Below are 21,674 nucleotides of genomic sequence, written 5' to 3'. Positions count from 1 at the left end.
TCGACTTCTCCAGAGAGTGGCTTCAATTCAGCGACTTCCCTTGCTCGTGGGTAAACTCAGACCTCCAGCTGCTGAGACACATTGAGTTTAAAAATTCTTTCCTGTTTAAGATTTGACACGTTTAGCTCAGAAAACCTCACGCTGGCCTCGGTTAATTTCTACCTTAAACATGCACGCTTTCTCTCTCATTGCAGGAATACAATCCCGTCCTCGTCTGCCTCAGCGTCTGTGCACTCATTCTTGTGTATGACTGCATTTGCTGGCGTGTGTGTGTGTGTGTGTGTGTTTGGTCTCTGAGGGCAGCACTTTTTTTTTTTTTACCCCTCTTAACATTTTCACACCTTGAGTAGCTGTGGGAGCAGGATCAAGAGGGGAGAAGCCATAGAGGGATCTTAAGTGGAATAGTTTGTTTCTATCACTTTTAAGTGTGTAAGGTCTCTTGCACTCACTCTGCTGCTACAATAGACAACACCGCTCGTCTTCGTCGACTTAAAAAAAAATGGTTTTATGACCCCAAGGCAGTGATACACAACTTTGAAGGGCTTTTGGACTTCCATGCACGCTTCCTCAAAAGGATCACTGACATTTTTCATTTAATTTTTAATTCTAATGGCTTTTCTGACTACGGGGTCGTGCTAGACTGTTCTCACCGCCTTTGTTAGATATTCAGGGAAGGTGGACAAAGCAAACATTACCGGGGCAAGCAGCGAGAGCCTCCAAATTAGCCCCAATTTTACATGAATCATTTCAACCATTTGTCTGTTAGTGTAGCCAAGAGTAAACATAGAAATTAGACTCTTTGGATTAGCTGCTGTAGCTAATTCCAAAGCTATCTACTTCTGGGGCAACTTGCCAGCTCACCAAATGAGCTGCCAATTCCTCTGCATTAATTACAGCCATTTATATATTGGTTATTACTTCGTGTGCAGCGTGGATCTGTTTCAACAGACGTACAGGTTTCATGTCTTCCTTGGAAAACAAGACAGTAACATTAAATTAAATCAAATAACATTACTTACATTGACATTATAGTGACCCACAGCCTCACACGTGTAACCAAACCAGTGTTCTCCTGGAAAGAGATCTGTGTGCTGGTTTCTCGAAGACAAGTTTGAAAAAGCGTGAAGTGATTTATACTTTTAACTTACTAGGACACCGTGCTATTAATAGCACCTGTGTTTTTCCTTCTACGACAACTCCACGTGTGTCTGCTATGGAAAAGGCCAAATTGAATTTTTCTTTAAAACAAACATAATGAAACCCGCATTATTATAACAAAACAACAGCTGATCATATTCAAATAAACCATATGAAGCAAATGTATGAATTTCAGCACCTTTTTAAACTGCAAACAAACAGTACAATAATGTTCATGACATTTCTGACACGTAAATAACATAAACCCATCATCAAAACGTATGTGCAGTAAGTGTTTCTCTCCGGCCTACCTGCTGCCGTCCACCTGGGAATGCTACAACAACTTGAACAGCCCGAAACCACATGCAACATTTAAATCGTCCGGCCACTTGTTGGCCTACAGCTGCTCAAACCACAGATGACTCAAACAATCCAAATTAAATTTTCCATGCACTCCTTTTAGTCTACTTTGTTAACCGTTGGCCCTAAGCTGGAGAAGTGGAACACTCTTAGATGTTTTGGGACCCTCGGGTAACAGCTGTCAGTCAGCCATCACCTGCCACCCAGTTCTGTCATGAAACCCCCCCCCCAACAATCACACACACACACACACACACACACTACCACCGCTGAGACCAAAACTATTAGAACTTCTAACCTCATGTGGGCTCAATCGCTTTTTCTTTCCTCTGACCTTTTATTTTGCTTCTCCTGATTCTTGTTTCATTATTCAGCTCACTGCCAACCACTCACAGGGCCACATCCATTTGCTCATTCCTGTTATCATTTTATTCATCTTTTTTGTGCTTTTGTGCTTTTTTGTGTTTTTTTTTTACCCGGGTCGGACCAAGAGCCCCCGCTTGGATACACAGATAAACTACGCTTTTCATGTCTCCTCTGGCCTCGCGTGCAGCCCAAACTTTCCAAATCGCTGTGAACTAGAAACTTAGAGCTGGAACTAGATCTGAGTTACCACTGTATTAGATACCGCAAACAACGCGAAACAAAAACACACAGCTATTAATGCGACACTGTAAAAGTAGGTCAACTGCTAAAGTTACATGCAAAGTCATATCAGACAATAGGCTGGCAAAAGTGGCTGTGGCAGGTGGTTAAAACTTGAGTTTTGACTCTCCTGCTCATTTAAACACAAGCTTTGGGTACTTTGCATTTCATAGCTTTTTCAGCTTATGTAAATCGTCAGGGCCGTGCGTTCGTTCAGCTCGGCTGCTGGAAGTAGCCAGATATTATGCTGTGGTCTCACACAAATCCGTGCTCTGTCAGAGCAGTCTGGAGGTCCTCGAAACAAGATGAGGTCGGATCCCACACTTATTCAAATGTTGTGGGACGAGTTGGGAAGAGCAGAGATGGATCTGTTCGCCTCATGAGAAAATGCTGTGGTTCCCCATGAGTGCACGGGACATTACTCCGCTGGGAATGGAGCCCATCTCTCACTGACCGTGGCTTTTCCCCGTCTGATTCCTCGCCTTTCAGACTGCACTCAGGTGGAGGCTTTACTTTTTATTGGAACTGCTAAACTACTCTTGTAGCTCCAGAACACACGAGCGCCGACAATGATACAGCTGGTGTTGAGGAAAACATGGCAACTCACAGGGAGCGGAGACGTGATCTCCCAGCTGGATGGCTCAATCCTACACTTCCCAGTGATGAAGTCATGTAGTCATCCTTCATTTATGTTTATGTTCATCAGTAAGTGTAAGAAAAGGCTTGGCCTATATTACCCAACACCCCTGGCAAACCTCTAATCCCAACCCTAAACTTATGCCACGTATCCACCGGCTCGACTTGGCCCTACTCGACTCGACTCGGTCCGCTTTAGGTAGCGTTTCCACCGGCCCTAGTACCTGGTACCTGGTACTATTCTAGTACCTCCTCGGCCGGGGTTCCAAGCGAGCTGAGTCGAGCTGACAATGCGACGTCACAAGACTGCAGGCCACTGATTGGCCAGGGAGCGGAGTCACTTGATGAGTCATGAGAGCGACTATCAAACCCGCCATTTTTAAAAAAAAAACCCACGCTCCACATCCTTAGTTGTGTTTGTTTGTGCCATATGCAAATTACGCTACCGGAGTTTCGGCCCGCCTTGCTATGACGACCCCGCCCACGTTTGAGGTGGTACCTGGTGTAATGGAAACACAACCGTACTGTGCCGTGCCGTGCCGTGCTGAGTCGAGTCGAGTAGGGCCAAGTCGTGCTGGTGGAAACGTGTCTATAAAGTGCTATAAAGAATTGTCACCCAACTTTGAGCTCCACAGAGCACTTTAGCAACTGTCACCTCTCTTATCGACCTCATTTGGAGCCACAGCAGGCAGCTGTTAAAACCACTGTGTGCTACCTGACCAGCAATAAACGACTGACAAGGTTAGCAAGTAGTCGGCTGGATGTGAGCATGTAGCTCTACAGTCTCTCTTTTCTAAACTAGAGTACTGAATCTAGTAGAGGCTAATGACCTCTGAGACAGTCTCATATATTTATGGTAATCAAGTTAAAATGTTAAAATTAGCATGCTCTTGATGCACATATGATAAATAGTCACTCAAAGGTTGTTGTTTTTTTTTGGCAGATAGAAACTCTGGCATAGGAAAACTATATCAGCTCTGAAAGTGTCAGTGACGTTGAATTTAAAACAAGCCTCTCATGTATGGTCATTTAATTAACCCTGTCAAGCATATCTGCAGTAATCTGCAATCTATTTTAATCTGTTAATTTAAAACTGTTCTTAACGAGGCCAGCCCCCCAGCCAATCAAATGTCAGGTGTAGAAACATAAAGGACTTGGTTAATTAGAGCTGTCAGGAAATGGCCAAATATGGACAAAGAGGGAGGCTTGATTTCCTTTTATTACTTTCCTGGGAGAGTTATTAATTCTGTGGGAATCACCTCAGGTGGTATGAATGTATGTGTGTGTGGAGGCTACGAAGATAGATAAAGTCAGATATGCAGAGATAGAAACAAAGAGAGATGGGGGAAAAAAGAAAGTGAGTGAAAAATATTTAGTTTATTCAGAATAATCAAGTACTGTATGTCTCTTTCCAACATTGTGGCAGCTTCATTTCCTGTTGGACAGGAAATTGAGCCTTAGCATTTCCAGAAGTGATTCTCCATCTCATATTTATCATATGATACTCAGTTCTTCCTGTAGAACTGTGATGTCATATTAAATTGAAAATCTGCACAGGGCTCTCTGAGGATTTCTTATCACTGTAAACATGTTAAATATGATTTTGCATCAATAAAGCAGAAAAGATTTTTTTTATGAAACAATTCTTTCATTAACTTTTAAACATTTCTTTTGAACTTTTGAACTTTTATGTTGATCTTACTTTTTGCCATGATACTTTTGTATTTTTAAACCTGGGACTTATTTTTTACATACACTGTTGCCCATAAAGTTGGAATAATTGTTCAATACCCCCAATTTTGTTAAAGCCTGAATACACAGTTTGCAAAGGTTAATTGTGGTTTAAGTTTCACTGTGATATGTTTGGAAGAGTTTGATCAGTAAAGTTGAGAAGATATACACTTTACTTATCAAGAATAAATCACATTGTCACAATCATTTCATGAGAAGAGGTAAAAAACATTTTATTCCAACTTTATGGGCAACAGTTTATTTGGGGCTCAAAATGGCTAATAAGAACAAAAAGTTATTGAATTAATCCAGTAGTAGTAGCCTCAGCTGTGAACAGGCAACCAAGGAGCTATAATGGCTGCATTGTAATTCTTTAGAAAAACTATACCAGTCAAAGCACGTCCCCTAAAACTGACAGGTTCAGATTGCTAGTCAAAGTCTCTTGGTTCAAAGCTACCAGATTCCATTGACGAATACAGTAATTTTACCACAGTAGTTGCTGGTCTTTTTTGCTGTGACTTTGAAATCCAAAAATGTTGGTTTGGACTTTAAAACAGTCACAGCAAAATCTCTGTTTTTGTCACTGGAGTCTGGTGGCTTTGAACCAAGTGTTATAATGGCTGCTTCTGCTACAGGTTTATCTCTGTAGGGATCCTTACTATAATGTGGTCAGACACTTGGGATAACAATCTGAGCCAGTCAGTAGCAGAAACAAGCACTTTTAGTAGGCATAACCAGGCGAGCCAAGTTTTCCCCAAAGGATTACAGCCATCGTAGTCCATTTTAGCCATAGAAGTGTGCCCTGTGCTGGGGAGTGTGTCACCATTGGGTTTACCCCATTAAAAATGATAGTAAATACATCCGACTCATGTTGTATAGAGTCAAAAAAATTGAAGAACAGTTATTTTAAGACTAAAACTAAGACCACATAGAGTTAATCTGTCAACATGCAGTGCACAAAAAGCTACGTCATCCAGTGTTTAGTTGGTCTGGTATGGAGAAATCGTCACAGCACAGCAGAAACAGTGAGTATGCACTGAGTATGAATGACAGGGTGATTTACAGGGAGGTGCAGCACGACAGCAGCACAGCAATGACCACTTGGCCACAAAGACGGAAAACACATTATTTCAAAAATTCAAGGATTAGTATCCAAATCCTGAAAACTGTAGCTGGCGCAAATGATGGGATTGTGGAGGAACATCACTGCCACATACACAGCACCCCCAAAAATAGCAACGATTCGAAATTAAAAAGGAATAATTTGTCAGAGGCAGGATGTCTGTAAATAGACAAAATGAACGAGTGAACATGCAGCCTCCCAGGTTACAGCTGAGCTGCGCACTTACTGACACGTGGGTGTGTGTGTGTGTGTGTGTGTGTGTGTGTGTGTGTGTGTGTGTGTGTGTTTGGCCTGAGAGTGTGAATGTCTATATCTGAGTATTTGGCCTCTCTGCATGTGTGTGTGTGTGTGTGTGTGTGTGTACGCGCCCAAGTGTGTCAGGCACCATCTGTGTTGCCATGTGCAGCTGCGCTCCCTTGGAGCCCAAGACCCAAAACTCAGCTGTTACCTAGACAACCCCCATACACCCCATACCTGGTACACACACACACACACACAAACACACACAGTGTTCAAACCACCTTAAGGTCTTACACTATGTGTGCTTTTAAATGAGCAGATGGATAGAGGCATATTAGATATGAGACACGTGTGTGTGTGTGTGTGTGTGTGTGTGTGTGTGTGTGTGTGTGTGTGCGTGTTTCTATGTGTCTAAGAGAGAGACAGAAACGTGGGGAGACAAGCAGATGGACAGTATGTTTCAGTTGTAGATGACTTTCCCCACTACAGCAGTGTGTGTGTGTGTGTGTGTGTGTGTGTGTGTGTGTGTGTGTGTGTGTGTGTGTGTGTGTGTGTGTGAGTATGATGTGAAGATGATCTGTCTATAAAGAAATATATATTTAGTAGATCTACATCTGTACTGCTGTCAGTCATTTATTCAACCACACACCTTTCACAGGAGGCTTTCCCAGTTATCAGGCTCAGGATAAGCACTGATACTATTGTATGTGTCATTTTAGGAAAGAAAATCATCTTGTTGAAATTCTTTCCATCGTGTATTAACATAAAAGGCACATTTAGCTTGTAAACAGAGTGCCATTATAATATGGGGACGGTCATTTGACTTCTGGACTCCCGATTCTGGAATTCCCCATTCAGTTTCTCCACAGACGATGTTTGGTGAAGACTCGGCTGGACGTAAATCCTCCATCCGAAACAAACGAGGAGCTGGCTTGTTTGAAAATATCAGGATAAAAAGTCCCATCTGTGCATCTGGGTTTCACTGTATACTGAAGTATATCCAAATGATTAATATCCAATTGATATCCAAAAATGATTCATTCCTAACGTCATGGCCTAAAGAAATCCCACTGAACAAAAAAAAGAGTGCATTACTTCCTGCCGACAATCCCATGATGCAATGCCTCACGTTTGATAGATAGTATAGCACAAACCGATGATTCATTTGTGTGCAAGATATCAACTGTGCGACACCAGCAGCCTCCATATTGGGCCGAGAAATGAGACTAGCTTTTAGGTACATGTTTTATGCATTATTCCTGTCAAATAAATAAATAAGATAAACTGTCTAGCAATTATGTTCTTTCTGTCACCTCTGTCTTCTTACCACCTCGCAAATGTAGTGAGCCCCTGAAGATCCAAAGGTTGAGAACCACTGGTATGTGACAAGAATTTTAAGCAAAATTTGGTAATTGGGGCCCCAAAATTAAAGCGTGAGCACACTCCGGCTCCAGAGGAGCTGACTGGACTCATTAGTACCGCGGGTGTATTTCCAGCCATGTGTGGCTCTTGCAGAATGTTTGGAACTCTGCAGTACAGAAGTAAGATTTAAGTGGAAAGGATCAGTGCGTCCGTTAAGTCCATCTCACTGGAGCATGCTGCAGCCAGAATTAAACAATGTGCTTATGCAAGCCTTGTCTGGCTGCGGCTAGCTGTCAAAAGTGGCTAGGTTATTTACCGCAACAACAGATGGGAATGAAAAGAGCAGCATACAAAAGGTGGACAGAGGAGCAGAGCAATCATCCCCCAACAGTCAACTTTCTATAAGACAGCTGCCCACCTGTTACACGATGAACACAGATAAACGCCAACATCACCTGTTCCCCCCCTGATGCTCCACATTATGTTTAGCAACAAAAGAATCCTTTTACAGCACACACATAATGATCATTCTGCTGCAGGGTGCAGGTCAGTGAAGGCCACATCCTCAGTGAGTCCGTTTTTTGTACAGATTTGTGCTATTTAGCCTTTTAAGATACAACAGTTTCACAGAGGGGTTAGGCTTACCCACCCCCCACCCCCCTCAAGAGGAGATTTGCAACATGAGCAAGATTTACAGTATGGTTTTATACATTCAAGCCTGTCAACTGCTCCAACTAATAGGAGCTCCCTTCTAATTCCCCATGTTAGAGCCTCGTGCCACTCCTACGTCACTTAATCTCTCCGTCAGGAAACATTGGATTGTTCCTTTTCTACTTGGGGTCTTATTTGATATAATTTTATCCAACTGTCCCTTTTGTCTAATGACGGTCAAAATCCTACCACTGCATGACCTGGTAAATTAATATCTCTTGTCTGTCGGTGATTGTTTAACTACTCTGACTGGAATCGGTACTTTGGTCCAGCGAGCTAATTAAAACTTATTCATCTCCATACTGGAACACACTGGCTCCGCTCTTCCCCTGACGCCACCGGATTTCCAGGGAAAAGGGACAATTCAATTCAATAACCTTTATTTAACGTTAATCTTGGTGATAAGTGGGCCAAGCTTTAATGAAGGGGGCTGAATCACAGATGACAGAAATATCAAAATATATCACAGTCAACGTCTATAATTCCAAGTCTATTAACTTGGGGCCTCTCTTGTCATACATACTTGTCAAGTCAACTGATGTAGGATTCCCTCAGCGTGCATGTGTGTGTGTGTGTGTGTGTGTGTGTAAAACCAGTTTTCAGTGATTCATTTCCCTCATTAAAAGTTGTCCTACTTTTCTCCTACAATCCTTCATCCGACTGTTTTCAGCTCTTTTCTTGTATCCTTTCTGCATATGGATAGTGTTTGGTTTGTTTCTTGAAAAAAAAAAAAAAGGTAACACTTTTGCTATTTCAAAGGTTGATTATTTTCCCCGGCACCACCTTTGTGGCACTTCCATCAATCACATATTACGCTCACATATATACAGAGACAGTGTTTCTTATTGTTACTGTCCAGGTAAAAGGTTTCTACGCAGACAGAAACGTAAGAGAGAGAAAGGATTCTGACACAGAGCGATAAAGTGGAGAGGACGCAGAGGGAGGACAGGGAGACACAAAATCTCTTTTAGTGACGAGAGGAAGTGAAAAGCAGGGAGAGGAGAGGGAAGCCCAAAGAGTGACAACCGAGACAGACTAATGATGTGAAAAGAAGCTACAGCAGTTGGAGAGGAAGCCGTGAAGGAGACACACCGTTGCCCGTCTATGACTTTCCCACCTTCCTGTCCCTCTCACTGTGTGGACATATGGACAATACGTGTAAGAATATTTAAAGGAAATTCTTCAAAGTGACAAAAATTGCAATTAAATTTAGTTGTTTTTCAATTTAATTGCATGCAAGGTGAGAAAAAAAATGCTGTTTTAAACTTCACCACAAATAATCACAAATTAACATAAAAATGGCTCCAAATTTAATGAGTTTTGTTTTTTGTGTGTCGCCACCGCTTATTCTGTCTTTCTGGCTCCAGTAATGACTAACTAACAATTAAACTGCTGGTCGTAAAAACCAAAACAACAAGCTGAAAGACATTGAATCGCTGCGGGGAACTGCAGAGCTGGTAATAATTCTCTATGAGCTTTTCACTGTCTGCAACTCCTGTCACATCACCGTACTCAAGGAACATTGTTAATATAAAAGATATACATCATCAGTGCTGCGTTAACACCCGTTAATGTGTTTATCAGAGACCAGTGCTGATGATTTCTATGATGATTTTGGTTATGACACTGTCTTCTGCTGCGCTTTTCAACTTCATGTGGTTGTGAGGAAAAGTAACCAAGCCCAACAATGTTTAAACTGAACTGAATCGGAATCAAAGAGCAGAAACATGACAGTGCTCTACTTTAAATAGAAGCACATTCACACCAATCCTCATAAGTGTTTTATTTTAACTGATTGTTTCCTTTTTATTACGTTAATCTTGGCTGGTTAGTCCAAATCAAATGCAGAAAAATGCAGTGAGAATTCTGTCTGAACCAACGGCAGGAAACAACCTCTGAACACAGCTTTACAGGCAGAGGGAAACAGATGTTGATGTCTGATAAGCAGCAGTTCCTCGTGCTTGGATAGCGGCATTAAAAAATGAACCAAGGGCAACCCACAATCTGGAACTGATGCTCTTTTTCGGCTGCTTCTTTTATGTGCATCTGCATGTTATGAATGACAGAGAGGCTGCATTCTACAAGTCTGTCGGGCTGAACTAAAGCTGCAAACACTGGAAGCAGAAGGGCTTGACTCGTGAGTCATGTGGCTTTTGTTTACACGCTCACTTGTGATAGGGCCGAGCGAGTTCTTCCAGTATGCTTCACACCAAAGGAAACAGCACCTAGGTGTGATCGCACTCAGCAGCAGTGCGAAATGATGATGCACCAACTTGAAAAAGCTCCCATCAATCATTTGTACAAAGTCTTTCTTTGATACTAATCACAGCAACATAGCGCCAACTGTTTTTTTTTTTTTTCTTCCTCTTTTCCTTAGCTCTTATAAACACCCTGCTGTTTAAGCCACGAAGAGAAATGATGACTCAACTCGGCTGTATGAGGCAGGATTTCAGGCCTAGCACTTCCGATTGAGGGAGACTGACACACACACACACACACACACACACACACACACATACCACACACACACACGAACAGTCTAAGCACAACCTACACAAACCGTCATGCCCCACAACTGCAAACAGAGTTGATGATTTTAATCACCATAACACGCTGAGAACACAAACAGACCCTCAGGGTGCTAATCAATTACTGTGTAGCACACATACACACCTACACACACACACACACACACACACACACACACACACACCAACCACACTCACACCCACACACAATCAAGCTAAACTAATTTCACTCTAATCCAGAATTTTTTACCCACTGCAGTGTGTGTGTGTGTGTGTGTGTGTGTGTGTAGTGCAGGATGCTGCTTGCCTCAGCACAAAGGCAAGCTAACACACCATGAGAGCCCACCAACACACACATACAAGATGTATGAAGCTTTGGAGACCACTTCATCTCTTGGTTTGTTGGAAATTATCATTTTAAGAGAGAGACAAACGTCAAAGGCTTCTGGCTTCTCTCTCTTTTTCAAGAATCAGAATAAGTGATGCAATGAAGCCACACATAAAGCAATCATCTGACATTTCCATATGAAAACAGTTGCATTTTGCCGTGACCAATTGATAAAACCTCATGTTTATTCAACCTATATCCCTCTTGTCAAAGTTTTTACCTTTGCTGTTCAAAACATTTGGAAGCTCTTTTTGAAAATAGTAATTTCAGGGATTAACTTGGACAAGGATGAGGACAAAGCTTGCAGTGAGCCACCTGCATGCCCCGCTCACTCTGCATAAAAGTATCAGCCACAGTAAATGTCTAAAATGTAAATATGTTTAGTGTTAACATTCACGTTAAGTGCTTGTCTGACAACAAACACACAGATTCACACACAATGTTGGCATTCCGTGTTGGCCCTAGACTGTGCTGATAGAGCTATCATTATGATAATACTGAGGTCTATCATAATTATCTGCTAATTGACTGCCTAACGAGGTAGCGCTCATTAGAATGCTCATTAATACTCCATCATCCCCATTGATAGCTGTAATCATAGAGTGGCGGTTTCAAGGTCTTACAGGAGGGTGTGTGAGTGGATACTGTCGCACATATGTGCTTAAGTGTGTGTGTGTGTATGTGTGTGTGTTTGGTTGTTGCTGCAGGTTCTTCCAGCAGCAATATATTGTCAGTATTAAATCATATAACCTGTTGAATATTTTTCCAATACAGACTAGATAAAAAAAAAAAGGAAGCAGCGTGTCCTCAATGAAGCGAGGCAGACAGTAAGGTGTGCAGGAGGTGGTGGATGATCATATAGCTCATTTGACCTTCATGCTTGAGAGTAGACTCTTGTATCTTGTCACAGACCTGCAATCAATGTACACCTTCTTATTAATAGTGATATCTCTCTGACCTTAAACTTACCATAGTTGCTACATTCAGATATTGATGAAAGGGAGAATTTCAAACCAATGGTCTAATGTGTTGTCTGGTGGTGGAGTAGAATGCATAACACTGCATATTTCCATATGGTGCTCCACTGACTGACGCTGTGGACTGTGTTTATATGACCAAAATGTGTAGAATGTTGCATTTCTAAAGAAAAAAAAAACATTACTAACAGAGGTGTGGCCAGCAGAGCAAAACTGCAGGTAAAAAATTTATTTGGATTGGCAGAAAATATCCAAGCAGTGGAAATCTGAAAATCTTGGCAGATTATTTGCCTGGGTAGATAACAATGTGGGTCAGAGAGGGTGGGTGTGTTGATTTGTGTGAACTGACCAGCTACACAATACTTTTCTTCTTCACTGTTGCAGCTCTGCTCCACAAAGTGACGTTTTGATTAAACTGGATGGCTTACACAATAAATAATAGGTTTGGACATGGAATAGGTTTGGAAACCTCTTTCTAGGCTGGAATCACTGCCACCAGGATTGTCTGTTGAGCATTTTAATACCTCAGTTCAAGGGGCTCCAAGCAGGGACCCTGCTGCACACCAACTGTAAAGCAGCTCTCTGCACTGGTTGCTGGCAGGGGTAGCAGGCTTCCTCCTATCACCTGCAAGCCTCTGAGCAGCAAGAACAACTTAACATAACCATCACGAACCATCTCCTCTTTGCTCAAAATATTTGAGTATACATTGCAATTTTAAATATGTCCCTCCTCCTCAGCTAGGGCCTCGTGCCTTTTTCAGCTGCATTACAGTAGGAATCATTTAGCTGTCTCTTAGTATGCTGCTGCCTGTACTGTAACAGCGTTGTGTCTTGTGTTGCAGGTATGCCCCTCAGTCTGGACTGCAAGGCGTTTTTTGGCTACAGTGGAGAAAACAGACGGCCCATCATCTACTGGATGAAAGGAGAAAAGTTTGTGGAAGAACTCGCAGGACACATTAAAGAAAGTGAAGTCAGGTAAATACACCAACATCTGCTCTAAATATCTATACACTTCAAGTCATATATGTATATTTCCTGGAGGAGATAAAATATAACTTCAGAAGATGTAATCTTAAAATTAGTTCACATCTGAACACACATAATCGTACATAATGTTGTTTTTGTCGAGTTGCTTTTTCATCACTTCTGCAAGGCACAGGAGACAGTATCAATTGTAGCCTGCCAAGTTTACAGGTTTCTATTGTTAATTAATTTCTGAAAAGACTCCTCCAGCAGCACTCCTCACACTGTCACTATCTAATTTGCTCTCTTATGATTTATGACTCATTGAGGGTTCTCTGACAGATTTCTCCTCAACTTTCCTAAAAAATTATGAATACTAATGATAAAGTTAAATTGAATTCATTTTCTCCCCTATTGGGACCAATTATACTGGTCTCTATTGGGAAAAGCCTGATTGTCTGTGGGGCGTCAAATATCATTAGAACAACCTGCCAGATCGCCATGGAAACCATCGGAACATTTGCACACTCACACTCACACACTCGTAGTGTGTAATACGTAGGTTATTACTTTCAAAATGTATCAATAACAGATGTGGGTTACCGGCTTAAAACAATTATTTCCATACAGTACTTTATTTATCAATGATCCATATACCTCCAAAATGTATGAAACAATAGGCTAAAGGGGCAATTCATCTGCAATTACAATATATTTCAGTCATCATAAATGACTGAAATTAATTATTTAATTCATTAGAGGTCACAGGACACCAACCAGTACATCACAGGGGGCAAATGCAGGCATTCCCTGGCACACAGACAGCTAAGGATTTAGTACAACAACCACCTCAAATAAACATGCAGCAAAAACTGTTGTAATAACCTTGCTTGTGTGAGGCTTTGTGGGTGCTCTGTGAAGGGGGTAGAGAATGCCGCGTCAGAGCTCGTGAATCCAGGCTGACTTTAAAACTCCACCTGTTCATAACTAGTGTGCTGCAGTGCTGCTGAATCACTGAATGAAGTATTTCATTTATATGGTAATGAGACTGTAGTTGTGTAGCGCCTCTCTAGTCTTTTCGACCATTGGAAGCACTTTAACGCTATATTCACATTCACCCTTTCACACCCCCGTTCATACACAGATGACAGATTGGAAACCAGAAAAGGAAGCTACTCATTCATGCACACGTACTCACACAGCAGCGCAGCTTCGGGAGCTGTTTGAGGTTTTCGTCCAGGGTCACTTCGACATGCGGACAGTCTTCTGACTGGTGGACAACCAAGCACCAACTTAGCCGCTCTTAGTAGTAGTCTTAGCAGTTATGCGAGCTCTGTCACGTGGATGTACATCATCAACTGGACGTGGAAGCATTACGCATTAAAGGAAAACTAAAATGTATTTGTTTTGCGCCTTTCGAGTCATTTCAACTACTCAAAGCGCTTTTACATTACATCCTCCTTCACCCATTCACACATCATTCACACACATACACGCACTGAAGCTATGCCTCAGGAGCAAGTTGGGGCTCAGTGACTTCCTGCAGTGTGTCCACTGCAGACTTGGAGGAGCCAGGGATCGAACCGCGGATCTTCCAGTTGATGGACGATGCGCTCTACCTCCAAGCCTCTAAGCCGCCCCTACTACGTCTCATTACATTTATTTTCTTAGCTCTCTCCATTAGTTACTCCAGTCAGTTTTTTTTTTTGTTTTTTTTTGATGAACTGCATGACAACATTGTACTAATCAAAGTAATTGCTGAGATTTTGTGAAATGGCAACAGACAATGGTCAGACAACCAAACAGGCTGTGAACAAGTGTCCAGTTTAGCCAGAAGAGCTAAACTGAGAGTTCACACTAAAAGCGAATGCCCCCGTAATGTAGTAATCCTTCATTGTACAGGAACGCCGTGAGTGTGCACAACCACTGTGACTACAGTAGGCCAAAGTTCAACCAGCAATCAGGCTTATTGGGAATGTTTACAACAAACTGGTTAGGTTGTATTTTTACTGTTGTCCTTGGTTTTCTCTTTATTCTGGGGTTTGTTTTCAACCTGCATGATCCTCTGACCACTATATCTGTTGCCTTATGTGACCCTTTTTTTTTAGCATTTTAATGGAGTAGTTAACCTTCAATGGAGCAATAACAGCACAGAGCCCACTCCTTTAAAAATCTTTCCCATGTTTTAAAGTTTGACGGCACTACTACAGGCTTCTTTGCAAAGGGATTTGAATGCTGAAGATACTAATTCGAGTAAACAAGTAATTCAAGGATATGAGATATTAACTCATATTATAATGATATATCATAATATTGACTGATCAATAATTTCCTACATCACCTCCTGAGCTCTGTGAGTGAACAGGTTTTTAAGGATTAAATCACCCTGAGCTGCGAAGGCCTTGGCGTCCTGCTCAAGGACACTTTAGCAGGAGGGCTGCTTGCTGACCTGCTGGGGTTTGAAGCCGGGTACTCCGTGTGAAGGATGATCTCAGGAACCTCTAATCCACTCAGGAGCCTCTGAAAATGTTCTCTCCCAGGAAAATGGTGTTGTAGATAAAGAGAACAGGAATGTACGTCAGTGTTTAAACCTGAAACTAATCATGCCCCGTGGTATTGAATTAACCTTTTCCTGATGAGTTCTCCATCTTTCAGTCCAGTCCGCTGGCCACCTCTGATCCAATCACGCCGCTATTCCAAATTCAACAATCACATCACAGCCGACAGACTCCTGCTGCGATGCACATTAATCTGTCCACGTCTGGCTCCTGCCACCCATCCCGCTTTAGCACTGTCCAGTGTGCAGCCTGTGTCCCTGTCTGTTTGCATAGCATCCAATACTGTCTTGTGGCCTCCATCATAATGTGAATATCCGTAATTATCTATTCTTGTTGCCCTGCAGTATGCGAGAGAACTGGTGACAGTCTCACATTGTTGATTCTGCACCACACAGAGAGGGCGGCCATCTGTAAATATGTGTGACACACAGGAAGTTTCAGACTTTTCTCCACACTTAGCTTTCAAGTGCTCTTCAACTGAAAACCTGCGTCTGTCTTTGGAAGTTCTAATTACATCTGGTCAAGAAGTGTTTTTGGTCAAAGTATGCTCAAACACACCACCATCAGATTTACTCCAGTTGTTGGCACAGCTTAATTGCTGCTCAGCCACTCAATAGTTCTGCAACTCAGCTATCATAGTTCATGGTCCATTCATGTGCAATGAATTCGTAATTACAACATTAGGACTTAGTCTGGTGCTTCCTCCATGTTTTCACTTTAAGGCAGCTCAGGCCCATATGTCTAGTGGTGTGGAGAGGCATTATTACCTGCTTGAAATTCACATCAGCCATCCAATCAAACTGCTGTCAAAGCCTCACTATTTTAATGGTTTTTATCTGGAGCTTGTATTCCTATCAATGTAAATTATTAGTTGCTACCGTCTTCCTGTTTTAGTCATCTAGAGGTTGTTTCTTGGTGGAGTGTAAGAAGTAGGAGAACAATTTTCTTTAAATACTTTTTTTAACATGAAAACATGAGCATGGTCAAGTTAAGTTCTGTGGCAATATAGAATGTCAGCAGAGTTCAAATTACACCCTGGCTGTCGAGGGAGCCCTATTTTTCAGGGATGGGAGGTGGGAAGGTACTGCGCACATGCACACACATACATGAATGCGCGCACGTGTGCAAAAATGTACTATTAAAGATTTTATGAATATGAAGACAGCATTTGGTGCATAACATGCGTTGACTGCGTGCCCGTGCATGAATGGCCTCAGGAGGAACAGACAGCATTGTGTTTGATGGACACAGATTATCGGAAATTGTTCTGCGCGAATACATGCAAGAGCTTTACAATTAGCCTATCAATTATTTCAGGAAGCTAAATATAAATTTATATGGATTACATTTTAGAGCTTCCCTAAATTTCTCAGATGAGGCTTTCTGGGAATGTCTCATGTCTATTTCAGCAGAGATCAGTGAGGTACAGTCAGAGGAGAGCTGATTATAGAGAGATTTGTAAGTGAAGAGAATTATGAATTGAATATGTTGTGGGACAGGGAGATAGATAGAATATGAGCAGGCAAGCACCAGAGTAGTGGATATTCCAAAGTATATTGAGGGATGAGTCTGGTGATATTCAGAATTTTTCTTAACAAATCCAATGAAAAGACCAAAACCAACAATGAACTGATCCTACTAACATGTATTACCTATGTAGCCTGATCTGCTATTTTGAATTCCTCTGTTATATTGAGCTCTACTGTTGTTCAAAAACGTTTAAAACCTCCTGGTTAGCCACATCGTTGGACTAGATGCCACGCTTCTTCATTACAATGGTCATAGGCACCATAGTTTGTTTTTTTTGAGTTGATCCCATATACACACCACATTCTTTAGCTGAATAATAATCCCAATTTCCTGCTGTTTGAGTAGCATTTGCTGAAAACTGTAATGTCCAGTTTTTTAGGAAACCATTTGTCCCTTAAAAATAAAAGCCATTTGTCTGGCGTATGAAAGATTTACACCTTGAGTATGAACCATTACGCTTGGAGAGGAGGAGGTTGTTGGTCACAAAATGAACAAGTGTGACAGAAGGAGATGCGACCCAGGTGTGAAGAGTTACGTAAAAACAATCAACGATGAGCGGAAGAAATCATTATTCAGTACTCAAGCGTAATTTAGTGGGACAGAAGGAGTTTGTTTAATAGCAGGCGTCAAGACAGCAGCAGAGTTTCAGAGAGATGGAGGGAGGTAAGAGGAGACAGAGAGCAGAGGTCTGAGATGGGTGAGGGTGGGGTGGGGGGGTGTGGAGGGTTATTGGAGGGAAGGTGAGAAAAGGAAAAGAGGAAGTGATGCGTTTTTAATTGAGGATTTTAGCAAGTCACCGCTATAGTGAAAGTGGCCTCTAATGCTCTGCCCTGGGAAACATCAGGGTGATGCACACACTCAAAACCCTGACACACTGAGGAGGAGAGCAGCAGAACGTCAGCTGGGGGATTCTTTCAGTAACCTCTGTCATTTTTAATCTCATAATTGTCTCTGTAATGTTGACCATACTAACAATGATATTATATTCAAATTTCACTGCTTTTTTTTTTTTTTTTTTTTTTTTACTGCTCCCTTGTTGCTAAACCGGCGGAGAACAGCATTCATTTTGACAAGGTTAGGAGTTTAATTCCCACAGGAACCACCCATACTAAAAAAGTGTGTGTCAAAATCCTGTGCATGCGAGCACTTGGATAAAAGCCTCAAGTGACAGCTTTGGGTCTTTTCATGATGAATTAACAACAGAACCACATGATACAACTAGTCGCTGCTTCGTCTCTGCTTGCCGTGGTCGGACTGCGTCAAGTGCTGTGTGCTTCAAACCCTGTGTGTTTTAGATTCTGGCCAGTCTGGACTACTTTGGGTCAAAGCCGAGTCAAACCAGCGTATACTTCAAAGAGGATGAATAACAAAATTCTGTGGGACATCTGGTCTGGGTTCTGACACTAGGTGTGATTCTACACAGGATACGCTCATTATTTCCAGAATCCTGCAGTCTGCTGGTTTGGTTCGACCAGTCACTGGAAATTCAAACCAAAAACACCCCATAACAGAGCTGACCTCAGCCAGGCAAATGTTTCTACTGTTGCCCTTTCATTCTTTTATTTTATTTATTAATCAATTCCTTTTTTTGATAACATAATAATCTCTCTATTATTATTTTCCAGATACTTGCTGTGCCTTTACTGTACATATTTCCTGTGCAGGTTTTCTACAAGATGCTTTATCATTATACAAAAACATGGATTTGTGTGAGCAAAACACTTTAAACTCTGCTGGGTTTTCATTCACTTTAAATTCAGTCATCACTCATTTGAAAACGCTTTGCTAGCTTTTTATTAGACAAGCTTTTCATGCTTCAAGTTATATGGACATTCTGGGGGATCACACTTGGCTTGGATGCCAGTCTTTAAAGGACCAGTGTGTAGAATTGAGTGGCATCTAGCAGAGAGATTGCAGATTGCAATCAACTGAATCCCCCCTCAGATCAGCCCTCCCCATCCTAGTGCAGAGGAGAGTCCTCCATTTGTCAAAGTTTGGTTTCTAACAAAAGCACAAGGATTTTTCAGGTGCACTACAGAAAATATAGTTTCGGACATATAATGTACAGTGCTTAACAAATTTATTAGACCACCACCCAGTGTAAGGTGTTTGCCTCCACTGCCCTAAATTAACAGTATTGCTGATCACCAAAATATTTTTTTAATTTCTGTGATGGTTAATCCACCAGTATCTGTAAACTCTTTAATCAAAATGATGTATTTGAAATTATGTAAAAGGAATCTGGAGTAGTGGAACTGATGGACTGTCCAAGTCAAAGTTCAGACTTGAATCCTATCGAACAGATCTGGGATTTATTGAATTAAAAAATAGATCACACACAAATTTAATCCAAAGCAAGTCTCTGGGAACAGCTGGGAACTATTTGGAACTCACTAACAAAAGAGACGGTCGAAAAGTACATGAAAACAATCAGGGCCAAAGGAGGTTGAACAAAATATTAAGATTTTTGGTTAAAATATGTGAATAAGGACTATTTAGTTGTTCCAGTTTGTTATTTGCCTAATAAATAATAATACAATGTTTAATTTGAAACAAGTTTTTGACAGATTTCTAAAATATTTGTGTTTTCTCGTTTTTATGACAGCTGGTCTGATTAATTTGTTAAGCACTGTACATATTTGACATGCAGTACTCTGTTGTCATTACTAGTTGTGTTGGTCCACTGTCATATCCTGCTCCATGTTGTGGAAATCAGCCCTGCCTGTGTTGTTATTACAGTTGAATGCATGTATTCTGACACAGCATTTCACCCATGCGATGCTCCGATAGCCTGTCCAGTCTCGTCTTAATTCACACTCCTTACGCTCATTTTCTCAGGTCCTGCTAAGACAATTTTCTCCCACATTCAAGCTGTGATTACTCGAGTATTAGAAGCTGACACTGAGTTCACTTCACAAGACAATGGCTTTTAAAGTAATCTTGCCCTCTGAACCATGGGATAGACTTTGTTAATAGCGGGAGAGCTTGGGTAAATGAAATGGTCAACTGTCTTAGTTAACTGACTGTTCACCAAATCCCTCACCTCAGTGATTTCCCATTCACAGCTTAGCAGTCGTGACTTTGGTGATTCCCTGATTCAAGCTTTGGATTTCTCCACAAGTTGAAGTGGTCTGCTCGGTTTAAAAGAGTTTGGAAAAAAGAAAATAAAGCCACATTAATGGGTGAAATGTTCCAACCTGTGATGCTACAGGACAGTTTGTGTTGACTGCTCTGAATTTGCATTGTCAGCACAGTTACTCTGCACTCCGATATCACTGGTTATGGCTGAATCTGACCTTAAAATCAGGCTTTAAGGTGCACGTCATGACCCAAACATCAGTTCACTCTTCCCCTCCTCCACCTCCTCATCGCAGTCTGTTAGAGGAGTGTGACCTCACCATAAGGAGAGAGGCTTTTTCCAGCTGTCGCCAATGTTTTCTACACATGCCTCCTTGCTCACTGTGTCCTCCTGTTTCATCTGCTCTACACTCCACACTTCTTTCCTCTTTCTTTTCCTGTTATCGTCTTTCTCCTTTCACAGCACTTGGAGGAGTAATTCAGGAGACATGAACTTCCCTCCATATCTCGGATTTACATGTTTACTTTTGTACTTGTTCACTCACCCCCTTGTCCTCTCCTCTTCACTTCTTGCCCCTTTCATTTCCATTCTTGTAAGTTATTTTTTAAGGTAATCCGGGAGGGAAAATCTGTGTAATGTTTCATACATGCTGATGTTTTCCTTTTTGGGGCTTAGAGACGTTCCTGTTGTCTCTGACTGTTGTTTTCTCTTTATGTGTTTGCCCAGGATTTTGAGGGAGCATTTAGGGGAGAAGGAGGTGCAGCTATCCTTAACATTTGATGCTGTGGAGGAGGCAGACCTGGCCAATTACACCTGTTATGTGGAGAACCACATAGGGAGGCGCAGTGGGAGTGCTATACTGCAGAAGAAAGGTACATTACTGCCTCTTTTTCTTTCCGTCCCTCCCTCCTATTTTAGTTGGTAAGTGCCTGGAATGTAGAGCAAACCTGCCATCATATTATCATTTCACTACTGTTGATTTTTCTTTTAACAATAACTCTGGGTGAGTGACAGATACAATATTCTACTTCCAAACAGCTTGCTCATTACAAAACAAGCAGCATATGGTCAAAATGTGTCAAACATCATCAACAACACTACATTTACAAAAATAGGCTTTACAAAGAGGGAATGGGAATTTGATGGTGCCGAGAACGGAGCCTTGTGGCACTCCATAGCTGTTTTCTGTTGAAAGAAGATTAGCTTACTCAATATAAAAGAGCAAATTCTTTTGGGAAGATTAAAGTTACCTCAAGAAGGTTTTTAATTATTATTACTGTATGTGTCTTTTGTGGTATCTTTTGAAGCCATTTTAACCCTGGAGTCATAATCAAGAACCAAACCATTGGATTGATACTAATGAGCTACTTGCCAAATTGTCAGCAGCAAGTGAGTATAAGGACTGGTTATCTCCTATATGTGAAACCAAGTCAAACCAAGTTTTACACAATAATTCTTAAAGGATTTCCATGTTCACAATTTTAGGAAATGTGCTTATTCACTTTCCTTCTGATTATAGTGCCTGAGAAAGACTGGAAACAAGAGGAAACACCTTGCCTAGTGCTCACCAGCATGTTTTATATACGTATATGTGCATATTTGTAACAGCTTCCAAGATAGTTAAGGCTTAAAACATGTGCTGTCATCAAGAGATGTGTGAGATGGAATACCTTTACAAACATTTGGCTTGCTGCTCTTAAACAGCT

General features: G+C 41.5%; 1 protein-coding gene across 1 annotated transcript in view; it reads left to right on the top strand.

Moving 5' to 3' along the window:
- The window catches only part of il1rapl2 (interleukin 1 receptor accessory protein-like 2), a 298,916-nt gene that overhangs the window by 256,582 nt on the left and 20,660 nt on the right, over positions 1-21,674 (top strand). Inside the window, exons 7-8 of the mRNA XM_070836982.1 lie at positions 12,681-12,813; positions 20,695-20,840. Of these exons, the coding sequence (XP_070693083.1) occupies positions 12,681-12,813; positions 20,695-20,840 (279 nt within the window). The remainder of the gene's footprint in view (positions 1-12,680; positions 12,814-20,694; positions 20,841-21,674) is intronic.

Source organism: Pempheris klunzingeri, chromosome 9, assembly GCF_042242105.1.
Source record: "Pempheris klunzingeri isolate RE-2024b chromosome 9, fPemKlu1.hap1, whole genome shotgun sequence".
Classification (NCBI taxonomy): Eukaryota; Metazoa; Chordata; class Actinopteri; order Acropomatiformes; family Pempheridae; genus Pempheris; species Pempheris klunzingeri.
This window is presented reverse-complemented; position numbering and strand designations above follow the sequence as displayed.